At 41.1% G+C, this 15,314-nt stretch overlaps 1 protein-coding gene across 1 annotated transcript in view; it reads left to right on the forward strand.

Annotated features, from left to right (window-relative positions):
- ptprua (protein tyrosine phosphatase receptor type Ua) overlaps positions 1-15,314 on the forward strand; it is a 211,090-nt gene that overhangs the window by 104,545 nt on the left and 91,231 nt on the right. The window contains 3 exon segments of the mRNA XM_020606414.1: positions 2,706-2,797; positions 2,799-2,987; positions 13,982-14,063. Coding sequence (XP_020462070.1) covers positions 2,706-2,797; positions 2,799-2,987; positions 13,982-14,063 — 363 coding nt within the window.

A 15,314-nucleotide genomic window follows, 5' to 3' on the forward strand; every position in this document is an offset into this window, starting at 1 on the left:
GGCCCCAGGGACTAGTCCAAGGTAATAACCTCAGAGTTTTCTGCTGGTGCTTCTGTCTCCTTGTGTTTATCCTCATCACCATTCAGCATTTACAGCAATTCGTGAGCATTACAGTGAAACTATTTTAAAAACATCTTGAGGTGTACATTGATATTGTTCCATGTAGATGAAGGATCATTCCACAGTCAAAGCCAGTTAGGGCAGCTGGTTTCAGTTTTTGTTTCTAACAGTCCAAGATTTAGGGAGATAACTTACAGAATTTTATGTTTGTCAGTAATATTTCCATGACTTGATTTGTGATTGTAAGATTATGTTTGCATCAAAGCTTTGCACAAATGTCTGCAGCTGTAGTAAAATGTGAATCACTGAATCTCAATGCAGCTCAGCATCCTGATAATTCATGGCATTTCATTGCTAGTTCATGCCTAAGGTGTTTCTGTTTAAATGAGTTCAGGTACCCTTTTCTGTGTGTATCAGTTGTGATGATGGCGAGGTGACCTGGAACATAGACAGCGTGTATTTGTAAAATCTCCGTTGCCTGTTTTACTTCCAGCTACACCAAATTTGTCCACTGAATTTCAGACTTTTTGTGACAGATTTTGACTGCACACTGGCATCTCTACTAGAACAAGCAGTTGAGAACAATGAGTGAAGCAACTTTTACAGAGAGCATGGTGTTGAAACTTAAAGGGTTTAAATCCAGCATTGTTCACATTTATATTTAGTCACTTGCCTTCTTCTTCTATCCTGTCTCTGCTGGTACATATCTGTAGATCTTGGTGCGTTACTGCCAACTGTAGATCAGTGCAGTGTGTGACCAGAAACATTAGCCCATAGAGCTACTAGCAGCGTTAGCCTTGACTATTCTATCCTTGTCACTGAATTGTGTGATAGTGGAATTTGACCACCTCATGAAATCTTACTACAGTGACTAGAATGTCTGAAGTTTTACTTGCTTTCTATCCCTTTTTTTCATAACGTCCATAACGCACCTGTAAAGCCCTGGTTAGTGACATTACTCATTATGGAAGTGTGTCTCTGACCCCTCCTGTAGTTTATGCAGAACCGCAGTCAATAAATGTGGAATAGTAGTCATCTAAGCCATTCATATTGTGTTGTCGGATCCAAGCACTAGTTGTCTCTCAATCCATTCTTGGCTTTTGATTAATAATTATTGATGATTATTTTACGTCACATTTGATGTCAGGACACTAATCACCTAATAATGTCAGGTCCGCTCGGTGTGACCTGCCTCTCTTCCACCTTTCTCTCCCCTGCTCTCTCGATCCTGCGGGATCTGCACCTCAGCTGTGTTGCATTTCAGTAATTAGCTGGGGTGCATCCCGATGATTACCTTCCTCCTTATTTATACCTCTGGCAGACGCTCCGCCATCGCTGGAGCATTAACTTGCATACCCCGTAACAGCCCTATATTTGTGGTATGTGTCGCACGTCGTTTTGACTTCCACGCTGACAGTTCCTGTGCTGTGGGTCTCATTATGTATGTATGTAGGTTATATGTTTTGTGTTATACATCTCTAGACGTCCACGCTGACAGTTTCTGTGCTGTGGATTTCCTGTTCGTTCGCCAGTGCTCCTGGTTGGTTTAACTATTCACCTGTCCGTTCTGATCCTCCTACTCTCCTGGTTCCTACCGTTAGTCTGCTCTACTCACCTGTTCGTCCTGGTCTCCTCCACCATCTCTGCCCTATTTTGCTATTATATGTACATGGACTATGATACATGTTTTTTTGTTACTTGGTATTTTCTCTCATTAAACCGCCTTTTTCACTAGCACCTGGGTCAGCAATCTTGAGTCCTACCTTAGCTCTCCCTCATCCTCCCGGTGAGGGGGACTAAACCCTAGCAAATAACTCAAATAGTAAGTGTCATTTTGTTGGTTTTGTGTTGATTTAATAGGTGTCTGATTGTGGCAGACAAACAAGGCAGCTAAGTTATGTTGTCTGTTCATTTTTTCCCTTTAAACTGAGCTCCCTACTGCTGTGAAGGCCACAAAGGCAAAGCTAACCCCTGAGAGAGCCAGCAGTGACTCTGTGAACCTCAGTCCAAAATGAAAGTTCAATCTGACACCCAGCGCTGCAGCTTTGAAGACTCCAGATCTGAGGCAGTACCGCAAAACTGATGGAAGCCCAGTGAAAGCAGGAAGCAGGGAGAGGCAGACACAGACCAAATACAGATAAATAGCCAGAGAGGATTGCACAGATATTCTGGGTAACAACCTTGAGCCTGTCAACTTTGGCTCTCAGGCTCTTTTTTGAGGTTTAAAAATAAGGAGAATACAATCGTTCTTCAGCGGTTGAAAACTAACATGACATATCTGTGCTGGGCTGAGGTGATACAGGTGAAGCCAAAAGAGTTGGGTCTTGTTATTTTTCATATTTCAGGTCACTCACTTCTGCCTGGTTGTTTCTGGTAGAAATGCTGAAATTGCTGCTATTTGAGAGCTGTATGTAGGTATAGCAGCTGCTATTTAGAAGAAGTGGAGGCTTTACTGTTCAGAAATCGACGTTCCATATTGGTAATGTTAAACTTTCAAGCAGGTCTTTATCTGTTCAATCTCAGTCAGCCCTCTGTAAGACTCTACCAAGAGCAATTTAACTGTAAAATTTGCAGCATTTTAAGTTATACTTGAAAAGATTGACAGAGTCCCCTAATGTTTCCTTATTTTCTGTCTTCTTTTTCAGGGTCCTTCATGATGGTCAATTCTTCACAACATTTTGGAGGCCAGCGGGCTCAGCTGCTCCTGCTCCCGCTCAGCGAGAATGACACCCACTGCATCCCGTTCCATCCAGTTCAGCTACTTCCTGTACAGCCGCGATGGCCACAGCCCCGGGGACCTGCAGGTCTATATCCGGGTGAACGGGGGCCCCAAGGGCAGCGCTGTATGGAATATCTCAGGCTCGCAAGGCCGCCAATGGCACCAGGTGGAGCTGGCTGTCAGCACCTTCTGGCCCAGTGAATACCAGGTGAGGGTCTGTAGACAAATACACAAAGACAGCAGTAATTACCACCACCAGTGCCAACACAGAGGTGGAAGTGGTTACATTTTCATATATTTAATCAGTCCAGTTTGGTGGAGATATGCACTGTGTCTTGGCTCTAAAGACCAGTTTTCAGCTTCATACTGTGAGTGGGTCCAACATGCAGAGAAATGATTTATTCACATCAGACTTCTTTTCTGTATTTGTGTCTGTGTACTTCTCATTGATTTGATATGGAATGGGCTGAATTATGAGCACCAATCAGGATTCATATATATAATACATAGAGCGGGTAAAATAAGTATTGAACACGTCACCATTTTTCGCAGTAAATATATTTCTAAAGGTGCTGTTGACATGAAATTTTCACCAGATGTCGATAACAACCCAAGAAATCCATACATGCAAAGAAAACAAAACAAATAAGTTCAGAAATTAAGTTATGTGTAATAAAATGGAACGACACAGGGAAAAAGTATTGAACACTGCAATTTATTTAATACTTTATACAAAAGCTTTTGTTGGTAATGACAGCTTCAAGACGCCTCCTGTATGAAACTAGTCTCACGCATTGCTCAGGTGTGATTTTGGTCCATTCTTCAAATCTTGAAGGTTCCAAGGGCCTCTTCTATGAACTTTGATCTTTAGTTCTTTCCATAGATTTTTTGTTAGATTCAAGTCAGGTGATTGATGGGCTTGGCCGTTCTAACAGCTTTATTTTCTTTCTCTGTCTCTTTCACGATTCACAAATGGACAATGCTTTTTTATTTTTATTTTCTGCCCTGTTTCACTTTTTCAGACAGCTGTGACTCCCGTGGTAGAACGGGTCATCTCCTAACCGCAAGATTAGCGGTTCGATTCCTGGCTTGTCCAGTCCAAATTTTGAAGTGTGCTAGAGCAAGACACTGAAAAATGGTGATGTGTTCCATACTTGTTTTAACTGCTGTGTGTATGTATGAATATATATTAATAGTCAAAAAGCAATATACAGGGCGGGCCATGGAAAAGTAGCCTGCCTCCAAAACAGTCCACTTGCTTTTTCATCTAGTCATACTATCACTGGGCTACTTTTCTGTGGCCCACCCTATATTTTGTTTTTGTTGGCGTTTTGCAGTAATCTTGTACTTCTGCCATCACACTGACTACTTCCATAAACAAGTCTGTAAATTCCAGACAAACAGAGTAGATGCCCCAACATACTGTATCCACCATATTTTGCCTAGAATCTAAAACTGGCAAAACTGTACAGTATCTCTCAAAATGACATAAATGTTCCCATTATTTCAGATTGATTTTTATAAAATGGAAGAATAGTACTTATAGCTACAACTCCATTTAATCTTGTTGTTTGTCTTCTATGAAATGAATATAAATTTGACATAAATAGGTGTATCTGGCAGTGCAGCGAGTCACTTTTGGTTAACCACAGATTTGACCCATGAACATGAGTTTTCTCCTTAGGGAGTACTTAGCATCTTAAAACAAGTCTGCTCTGGCTCTGGAGAGAGCTGCTGTATCTGATGTGATCTAATCATGACTATCTATGTTTGTGTGCATCTCCCAAGGAAGATGTTATAGAGTTACATTACAGAAATAGTTGGATTTAGTGTGTTTGGACATTGATTCATACTAAATGTCAGGATACTACTGCTTTGATTTTTTTAATCTGTATCTCATTAGTCCACCATTTTATCGAATATTATTGGAGTACTATCAAATATGCAGTACTGTCTTGTCACATGTGTTGACATAGTTAATTGATACATAACTAAATATTGATAGTCTGAAAAATGATAATACTTTTTTAACATTAATTTGTCATGTGAAGATATCACATGTACTGGTCACCAATGCTTTTTTTTTTTCACCCTTCTTAGTTTCACTTTTTTGGACAGTTGTGGCTCAGGAGGTAGAGCGGGTCGTCTTCTAACCGTAATATTAGCGGTTCGATTCCCAGCTTGTCCAGTCCATATGTTGAAGTGTCCTTGAGCAAGACACTGAACCCCCAGTTGCTCCCGGTGATGACACCGGTCCGTCAATGTGTGAGTGCTTGGGAGTGCAAATGGGTGAATGACCAAATAGTGTGAAAGTGCTTTGAGGGTGCTGCAATGCATAGAAAAGCACTATACCAGTATAAAACCATTTACCAATATGCCTCTCAGATGAAATAACACATTGGAATACTGTAATGGGCATTTGTTATATAGTAGGCTATTTTATAATAAATGATTAACCAATACTAAAAATAATTGATACATCCATAAATAATGAACATAATTGTTAGTTGCAGCGCTATCTTTTGGTGTCTTCTTGTGATGGGGACTGTCTGTAATAGTTAGCAGATGCATACTGTATGATGATTCACACAGCATTGCACTAGGCACTTTTAGCCATGCTAGCACTTTGGTTCTTGGGATGTATCAGCATCCTAACATAGAGCATAACTAAACTAACTACATTAAAGTAGGCTGGCAAACATGGGAACATTTATACTTAGCATAAAAATGTTAGCATGCTAATGTTAGCACTTGGCTTGAAGCCTCATTGTACCTACTGTAAATATAGTGTCACAACTGTACTTAAAAACACACACCGGTAAACATGCCATGAGTTGTTTTATTTATTTTTTATTTTTTTGGCATTTTTTTGCAAATGTCATATTGAAGTACAACCAAGCTATTTGTGATTTCTCAGATTTCTGTAGACTAAGTCGACAGGTTGGCAAGCTGCCTTAATAAGGTAACTTTGCCATCTTTACGAAGAACCCAAAATACTTCCCCAACTGATACTGAGATTGTGTCAGTGTCATGATTATCCAGTCAGCATGGCTTTCTTGCTAATTCCTTCCTTTATTTTTAAAAATAGTTTTATTTAGTTTAGGATAGAATATGTACAATGAACTTGATGTTCATAGTAAATTTAAACAGCACCCTCCTCTGAACCACAAGGCAAACTACTTCAATGTTGATTTCATACAGTTGGGTACAGTTATACAGGCTATTATGGACAATTAAATTTTTTCCCAGGTTTGAATGAATGCTCCGATTTGAGCGCATCAGTATTGAAAAACTGTTCTTGTAATATTAAGATACTGATTTCAGTCACATCATTCAGTCTTAATAAATATCATTCCACTGTCATTAATAACTTGGGGTGCCACTTAGCACGGCACTGTACCACCAGATGCTACACTGACCGGCTCTGTGGTCACTAAACACTGAACTGTGGCTATTGTTAGCTTCAGCAGATTTAATTGCATCCTCCCTATCATTTATATTATTATATGCAAAAATTTGCAGCTGTCATATATCACAGTGGTTCAATAGCTATATAATTGCAGTGGGTGTTTATTTGCGCAGTATCTTTATTTATTGGTCAATTTACCTGAGTGCCGCAGTCTAATCAATAGCTCCGTTTGATGCCTGTATTGTCGGTTCTGCGTTGTTAGCATGGTTGTATAGCTTGTAAGATTCTGATGACTGGATGCAGCCCTACCTCATCTCATTATAGCCAATAATTCATCCCATAATGCTCGCTTTCTTCCCACCAAGCCTGCTGCCTCCCACACCCCCTGCCCAACACCAAAGCAACTATTAATGAGAAGGCAATGACTGGTGTAAGGGATTGTGGGAGTGTGGGTCTGCTGAACAGTCAATTGACCTCAATTCCATGTGACCCTCATTGCAGGGGAGCGGTCTGGGTGTTTGCTTCCCTAACCTTGGTGCACTCTGGGCCCCATCTCAATAAATCAAGAGCCAGTTAATGAGATTAGAGGGCTGCACAGATCAATGAGGACAGCCTGTGCTTTACCATCCTCAGCTTTCCTGTCCTGACTCTCACAAACAGCCAAACTGATTTAAAGTAATGATTTTCTTCCGATTGGACAATAGTAGTTTACACCATAACAGAGAACGACGTGGATACTGGAGGAGGGTGCTCTCATAGCGAGGAGCTGAGGTCTACAGTCAGACAAGTCGGCCCAGGCGGGGAGTTTGCTTAGCGCTGCAGTGTTTACCATTTGGACAAGGCGTGCATAAATCTACTGCTCTGTCTATGTATGTCCAAGCTGCCTGAATGATGAGATGACGCTGTTCTCTAAAGTCCTCTTGCCAGGCATGTAGACACAGGACAGATTGCATTATTTGTCATATAAACCTGGATGATCGGCAGCAGGTAATGAAGCAGATAAAGCTGTTCAGACAAGTGAAGAGGTTTAAACAAAGGCCTGAAGGAACATAAATTGCCTACCTACTGTGTGAAAAGGGACAGGAGTGAGCCCAGAGTGAGGCTTGGCATCACTTTTTAGTGTTCCTCTACTCCCCTTCTCCTCACCAGCTTCCCCTGCTATGACCGCTATGACTCAAAGCCCAGCACAGAGCCCACAGGGCTCCACTCATCCATCCAGTCCCATTGATAAAGATCACTGTCCAGTAGTGCCAGCTAACAGATCAGCCCCTGCAGGCTGCAGAGGAGCAGATTCACAGAGGGAGAGGACTACCACTTCAGAGCCTTGGTGGAGGAACTTTGTGTGTGTGTAGTAATAGTTGGAGATTAAAAATAAAATCTAGTGATCAGCAAGCATCAAATCCCCCCCAGGAAAGACAGACTGCTACAGAAAGTTGGTCTGTGATCAGAGACATTGTTGGGTTTTTGTATTTAGGCTTTCACTGCTATGAGATTTTAAAATCCATTGTCAATAATTCTGGATTCAAGATTTCCATTAATGATAACACATTTTGTGCTATAAATTAGAACCTTTTGTGGTTCCAGCATTTAGTGATGGCGAGTGAAAGGGCCTTTTAGATGACACAACAATTATGTAAACTGACAGAACTGTGCGGACTAGAATCTGTGTAAAGATATATAGCAAAGTATTGGCATAACTTAGCCATTAAAGCACTCTAGTGATTTCGTATTGCACTACCATAAAGTTCAGGGGGCTCACATGAGAGAGGTAAAAAAAAAAGAAAAAAAGGCTAAACTTGACTAACTTTAGGCTAAGAAATCAATCCTACTTTTCCCATAATGCAACAATATCATCACCTTTTCAGACCCTGCCACTTTTATGTGTCTTTCACTCCACTACCAATTTGTAACAGAGCCACAGAAGACGTTACTGTCTGAACGTGCACAGGCTGAATGACAGTGTCCATGATGACGGAACTGACCTTCTGTGTCTAAGGTTGGTGTTGCAGAGATAGGGCCAAAATCAGCTTTGTCACCAAGTGATTCATTGGCTCATGCTGACAATTTAACATTTTGTCATATGCTGCTTTAATTGATATTCAAAACTGCAAGACATACTGTAGCCATCAATAACACTTTGAATGAAGCATTCATATTTTGAATGTGTTAACATGGACACTTAAGCCAATGTTATAGACATACTCCCAGCCACTGTTATACTGTGTTGTCAGACTGTGGCCTCCATAGAGAAGAAGAAGAAGAAGCTTTATTTTCTTGTGACACATACAACGAAATTTTGTTTGGGGCCCTCGGCTCCAAACAAAATTTCAGGCCACTGCATGCATACGTGCCGCCATCACAGACAACTTGGGGGGTTCAGTGTCTTGCCCAAGGACACTTCGACATATGGATTGTCGGCACCAAGATTCAAACCCTCGATCTTCTGGTTGGGAGATGACTGCTCTACCCACTGCACCACTGTCGCCTTAACAAGACGTTGACTGATGTGTACAGTTTTGCCATCTTTGTGATTGTATCACTTGGTGGCTTTTGAAAGAGTATCCCACTCATTTAGCATTGTACTGCTACTGCTTTACATCTGCTGGACTAATGATAGGGCGGCTGTGGCTCTGGAGGTAGAGCGGGTCATCTCCTAATTGGAAGGCTGGCAGTTCAGTTCCTGGCTTTTCCAGGCTTTGAGCAAGACACTGAACCCCCAGTTGCTCCCAGTGATATCACCGGTGTGTGAATTTGGGAGTGTAAATGGGTGAATGGCCAAAAAAGTGTGAAAGTGCTTTGAGTGTGCTGTAGTGCAGAGAAAAGTGCTACAGTATACAAGACCGTTTACAAAAAGGATCAAAATCAATGCAGCAAAACCTTTTTAAAAAATACTTTATTTATAGTACTTGCAGCATTCTTCATCCTCTTCAACTTACACAGGCTCTGTCCAGAGTTCATGACCCTACAGCCTTCAAGATGCTGGTAAACAGACCTTTCTGTTGGAGATTGGACATTAGACTGTCAGGGCTTTGAAGGACAGAAGAAAGAATTGGTCAGGCTGGTTGTCTCTTTTGCTTCCTGTTTGGTTTTGGAAAGGCCAGTACTAAAAGTTTTGAAGAGGTCTTCTTTTGGATTTTTTCTTTTAGATGCATTTTTTTTTTAGCTGCTTTCTGTCTTCCTGACCGCTTTGTCCTCCTTATCTCACTGTTATTTTTACTGTGTATGTTAATTCCCAGTGCATCTCACTATTTAGTCTCCATCTCTTTTATCTTTGCCTTCTCTCGCTCTTCTGCTTATCTGCTTCGTTCTCTTTATTGCTTTTTCTGCAAACTCCCTTTTATTATCATTTATTTATGTATTTTTGGTAGGAATTTTACAGACTTTAAAGTTTAAAGAATGCTATCAAACTCTGTGTTTTACACTACTTATAGTCATCGTTTTTCCTGAAATAGCCATTCACTGATTTTATGTTCAGTAATTACTACACTGTATAGTAGCTTTTATTGGTCGTGGCAGTCTGCCATTCCTGCGCTGGGCTCAGATTACCTCCAGTGTTTAAACATGATTAACAGAAAACTGTACATGCAGGTAATCCAGGGCAATTTTCTCTCACTGTTGTCAGCCTCACCGTGTTCTGTTCACCACATCAGAACTGCAGTGAGTTACTGCGTTTGGTACTGTGTCTCTGTGGTTAGCACTGAACAAGTGTTGTCAAAAATGTGTCTATAAAACAAAGCCGGTTACTTTTGCCATTTTTAAAGGGCTGGACATAAATCTGACAACATTCAGGCCAACTTAGAATGAACTATACAGTGCAATGGATTTAGTACGTCTCTGATACTTTTATTTCTGGTCGGGCTCAGGAGGGACTTCTTCTGTATTTTCAAAATTTTCCTTTTGAATTTTTAATTCTTTTCTTGACAAGATAAAATTTGTATGTAACAGTTTGATAATACTGTCTGCAATGTACTGTATATAGAGACAGAGAGACAGTCCCAGTATGTGTGTGTGGGTGGGTGGGTGGCTCATGTTGTGGGGGATGTAAATCAGTTTACAAAATGCAGTGATTTGCAAGAAGCAAATCACTGCATTTTATAGTGACAACTTGGTTTAAGGTTAGGGATGGCCAGGGTGAGTTAGGGTAGTGGTTATGGTTACAGTTAGGACAAGTCTCCAGGTAATGATTGTAAGCCAGTGTAATGTCCCCTGACATGATGGAAACACAATGTGTGTGTGTGTGTGTGTGTGTGTGTGTGTGTTCCAGACTGCTTTGGTGGGTTTAGTCTGCACCTCATCTTTACAGCCAAGTACTAACACCATGGTTTCTTAACCAAATGCTGACACACATGCACATACACACATACTCCCAAAAAGAAAACATTCAAGGCATGCTGTCTTTCCTCCAGCAGCATCCTGCAGTGGATCTGCTGTACACGTCGCTGGAGTCCTACAGCCTGCAGAGGGCAGGTGGCAGGTGCAATTTCATGTCAGATATTTCAGTGTTTTACTGCCACAGTGCCAGTATGGATCCATGGTGTTGACCTCCTTCTAACTGAGGAAATCAATTACTAGAATGCTGTTGCAATTATTGTTGAACATCTTTCTCAAACTATATGTAAGTACTCATGAAGATTGATGGTGTCCTTGTATCAGTTCGGAGCTTTGTCATTAGTGAATACACACAAATCTTTTCTGAAGCGCTGTAATAAAAACCAAAAGCTACAAATATTAATTACTGGTCAAATCATGTTTTTAGTGCAGTCCCTTTTACAGCTACCACTCTTGGTTTTATGTATTCACAGTGAGGCCTCCTGGGATTCAGTATGGATTTTGTTTGCCTGCACTATCAATTCTCCAGCACTGAACTTTATGACTCAAACACGATGCTGCAGGAGGTCCATATTAAAATGCTTACATGCCTTTTCCAGCAGATGTGACTGCCCACCTGCTTCCATCTCCTTAATTGTCTACAGTTACTTTTCTTGTGCCAGAAATTGCTTCTGGAGTTGGATTTGTTTCTAGTGTCTCCTTCGTATTTCCTGTTTGCTGACGATGACACAGCACTCCATCCTGGGAGATGGCACCCTGCTGCTTGCAGTAAATCAAGCTTGATTCACACTTCACAGATTGTGCCGTTGCCTCCTTTTTGGCAGCCATTTATGTCATAACAAAAGCTTGAGAGAGGCTGAGAGCAGGCTTGAGAATGACATCACCTTGAACTGGATATTTTCAATTGGATGAATCCATCTTTTATATTGTTTGCAGAAATAGTTTTTCCTCCTATCAGAAAAGGGTGAAACTTATCAAATATTAAAGATGCTATCAGGCCCAGTCATGACAAACAAAAGTGTGGCCTAAGCTTCCACCTCCTACTTTCTATCTCTTCCTCCTAAAGGCTCTATTCTATCATAAAGCCACGTCCGGTTCTTTCAAACCAGGAACTCAGAGGGACGACTCAGACCACTTGGATATATAAAAAATATAACCGTGCTGGTTTATTCAAAGAGTCACAGGCAAAATGAACATTACAAGTCCAGAGATCTTCCAACCCCCAGGCTGCCCAAGCAGCCCGGAAGCAGAAAAGACCCTGAACCAAGAATTGCTATACAATATCATCACCTAGTTGGCTCGCCCCCTCCTCCACAGAAACGTCAAACGAGACGTCTCTCTCTCACCAGCTTTGCAGCTGGCTATAACGTTAGCCAAAACATGAGGAAAAGTCAAGGTGTGTGGCTGTTGTTTTCGTGGTGTGTATCTAAAACAATTTGACATAACATTACACATTAAGACAAATATTATGGTTACTTTTACCGTCATAATAACATTTATCCCTGACCGCAGCCTTTCTCTGCTTTAACTTACCTTGCATTTAACAACCTGAGGAAGACATCCTGGCTACACTAACATGTTCTAATACAACAGATCTCTAATCAATATCTATCTAACTAAGAAATTACCTAACACTCCTATGCAAGGTGCTTCCCTGGTGTCTTTTCCCTCACCATTTTCTCTACACATCTTTTTATACAGTACCTCCTTCTTATGGTGGCCCTGAGAGTAGCAAAAAAACAAAAAAAAGCACAGTTGCAAAACACAAGAAAATGTAGAGAAAACCCCCACATCCGTATGGCTTTATTAGCATATGCACACTGAGAAACAAAGAATACTGCATAGGAATAAAACACAGGAAAGCCAAGAAACACACTAACCAGTTTGACAACTCATGTGGAGCATCTGTAAGACCAGTTATTACTATCTTTGACATAATAACCATGGGCAGTAAAAGTAATTTTACTGATATATTAAGAATGGTGCTTTGTTATTCTTACATCTCAATTGATTTTTAAATCAAATATTAAACTGAAAACAATATTTTGAGTTTTTGTGCCCATCAGGATTCTGTAGGAATGATGGCTCCATTTTAGCAGTAAGCTGATTGACAGGTTTTGATTTGATCCCCTGAAGTTAACCTGCTCCAGAGCAGTGCTACGTGTGTTTGGTTGTGTTGCCTAGTTGTATAGTTTATATTTGGTTCTGGTGTCCAAATTTATTTGTGTTGCTTGTATTTCGTCATGTTGCCTATATTTGGTTGTATGTAATGTTTTTTAATGCAGCCGATGTTGTCAAACTGGTGAACATGCTAAATTTGATACATTTGCTTGTGTTGTTTAGTTTAGTTTTGTTCTTTGGCTGCAGTGTGTCGAGCTCTCTCCACTATTCATGCACTGAGCAAATAGTCTCATTTTTAGTTCTGATTTGTGTGTAAGAAACTGCAGGGGGATCCTACTGTAGCCATTTGTGTAGTAGTTTTTGTGTACACATGCACAGCTATTGGATTCCAAGGTTATTCCTCAGTGTCTGGCACAGTCATACTCAGAGACACATCTTTAAGCGAGAGCAGATACAGAGGAGCTTAATGATGGCTCAGTGCAGAGCTGGATGAATCGATGGTGGTGGGGGCATTGACGCGTGATGAATTGAAGGGTTAATCGGTCAGGTATCTCTAATGGCCCGACATAGGAATGGAAAAATAAAAATAAATTAGTGGAAAGAAAGCCTGAGTCTGTATCCATCTGCCAAGGGCTTTTGTGGTATTGATTGGCACAAGACACTTAAAGCCTGATGCATTGTCAAGACTGCATTACCGATCTGAATGCACAGTCACAGTCTGGCTTCCACAAGGCTTTAGAATAAATAACTAGAGGTTGGATGAACAGGTGAAACCCTCCGGCTGCCTCACACACATCTAATGTGGTACAGTTACAGTTTTGTTTTACCACTTATTGTGCATTCAGCCCTCAAGTCCAGAGACTGTCATGCTACAGTAAAATGAAGACTTCTAGTGAAATGACTTAGGCTTTGCTGACTGTAATTACTACTCGGAAACCCAGAATGACTTTGTTGCACTCTGGGTGGCCTCCCCATTCACTCTGAGACTGTCCCGGGCTCATTTAGATGAGTGAGTAAATATTTAGGCTGTGTTTAAGGACTCCTGCAGCTGCGGTAAGGAAGAGGGGGACTGATTCATATATCATAGCTTGATAAGCTAAGAGAAACACTTACATTTACAATAAGTCTAATACCCCCCAAACCTTCCAGGTGCATGTATTCCAATACCATGCTTCACCATGGAGATGTATTTTAAATGTGCAGTTGATTTAATGAAAAATCCTCACACTTCTGTTCACGACAAGCCTTTGGACGCCATTTTCCTAATTTCCTACTCTGTCAGTCTTCTAGCCACTCAAGATGTAATGGTCTGTAGTGATTTAATTTATCCATTGTCTTCACAGGTCATCTTTGAAGCGACTGTTTCTGAGGAGCGACAGGGTTACATAGCCTTGGACGACATTGTGCTGCTCAATTACCCCTGTTGTAAGTACCCCACTCTGCACTGCTCACAGCCTACCTGCTAACCTTTACTGGGTCTGGGAAAGTGTCCGGCTGAACAATGGACACCGGGACTAGAAAGCTCAACAGTTTCTCACGTTATTGACAACTATGAAGCAATTGTGCTGACGGGGGGCAAATGAAGGCACATATACCTGGTGCCTGTCCAAGTGTCAGAGTCATAATAACACAGCAGGAGGCTTGTCTTTTGTCCTGGCAGAATGGCTGACCTTTTCTTCTGATCACTATGCTCCCAGCCGGGTGCTTTTAAAGCTAATGTGATGGTACAGGCAGGAAAAGGACAGCCAGTGCTTGTATTTGATCAGTCTCTGGGAGCTTTTTTCTTATCAATGGGATACTGGGAGGTTGGAGCTTCATGAGTGCTAGTAATGTCACATTATGTTCTGTTACAATTTTATGCCCCACAGTCTTTTGTACACAGGCTCTGTAGAGATGTTGTACCCTTCATAACATACTGTTTCACTGCTGTGCTGTTTCCAAGATGACTAGCTCCACTGGATGCTATAGACAATGGTCTATAGAACTGATTGGTCTTCCTGGAACTAGCTTAGCTCACTGAAGATTTCTGCTGACCCATGCTGATCCCTAAAATGAAATTAACACTGAGCCAGAAAAGGAAATATGATTCAGTTGAAAATGGAGTCACTGGCTTTTAAATAAAGACTATGTAGATTTAGCGGTCACTGGTTTGGCCAGTTACTGTTTTTCAACTGTGATATGATGCAGAATGTTATTATACACAATTACTCTATAACCAGTCATTTGGTCACTTCTACATTGGTTGTTACCAGAAAGGCATTAACCTAAACTGAGTATAATGTATATAATTTAATTTCACACATGTATATACTTGTTAGAAATTAACCCGATTCTTAAGTTGGAAGCATGAGAAGTGACGACAGGAGAGGACTGTTTAAAATCAACAGAAAGTTTACTGAAAGTCTTATCACAGGTAGGCCTTACAGCGCTGGGATCAGAGGGGCAGAGCTCCCGCAGGAGTTCCATCCACTGACTGCGAATTAAGGTCTTACAATACATTTTATCTTCTTGGGCTGCTCCGCCCTGGACAGAGGTGCAACCTTCAATAGTTAGTGATCCTATTGGTCATTTGGTGTGAGCCGGAGCTCGCACTTCTATGCTGAAATATGGTAAATCTAGCTATGTGTGTGTGTGTGTGTGTGTGTGTGTGTGTGTGTGTGTGTGTCTCGGGGGGCG

This window comes from Monopterus albus, unplaced genomic scaffold (genome assembly GCF_001952655.1).
Source record: "Monopterus albus unplaced genomic scaffold, M_albus_1.0 scaffold77.1, whole genome shotgun sequence".
Taxonomy (NCBI): Eukaryota; Metazoa; Chordata; class Actinopteri; order Synbranchiformes; family Synbranchidae; genus Monopterus; species Monopterus albus.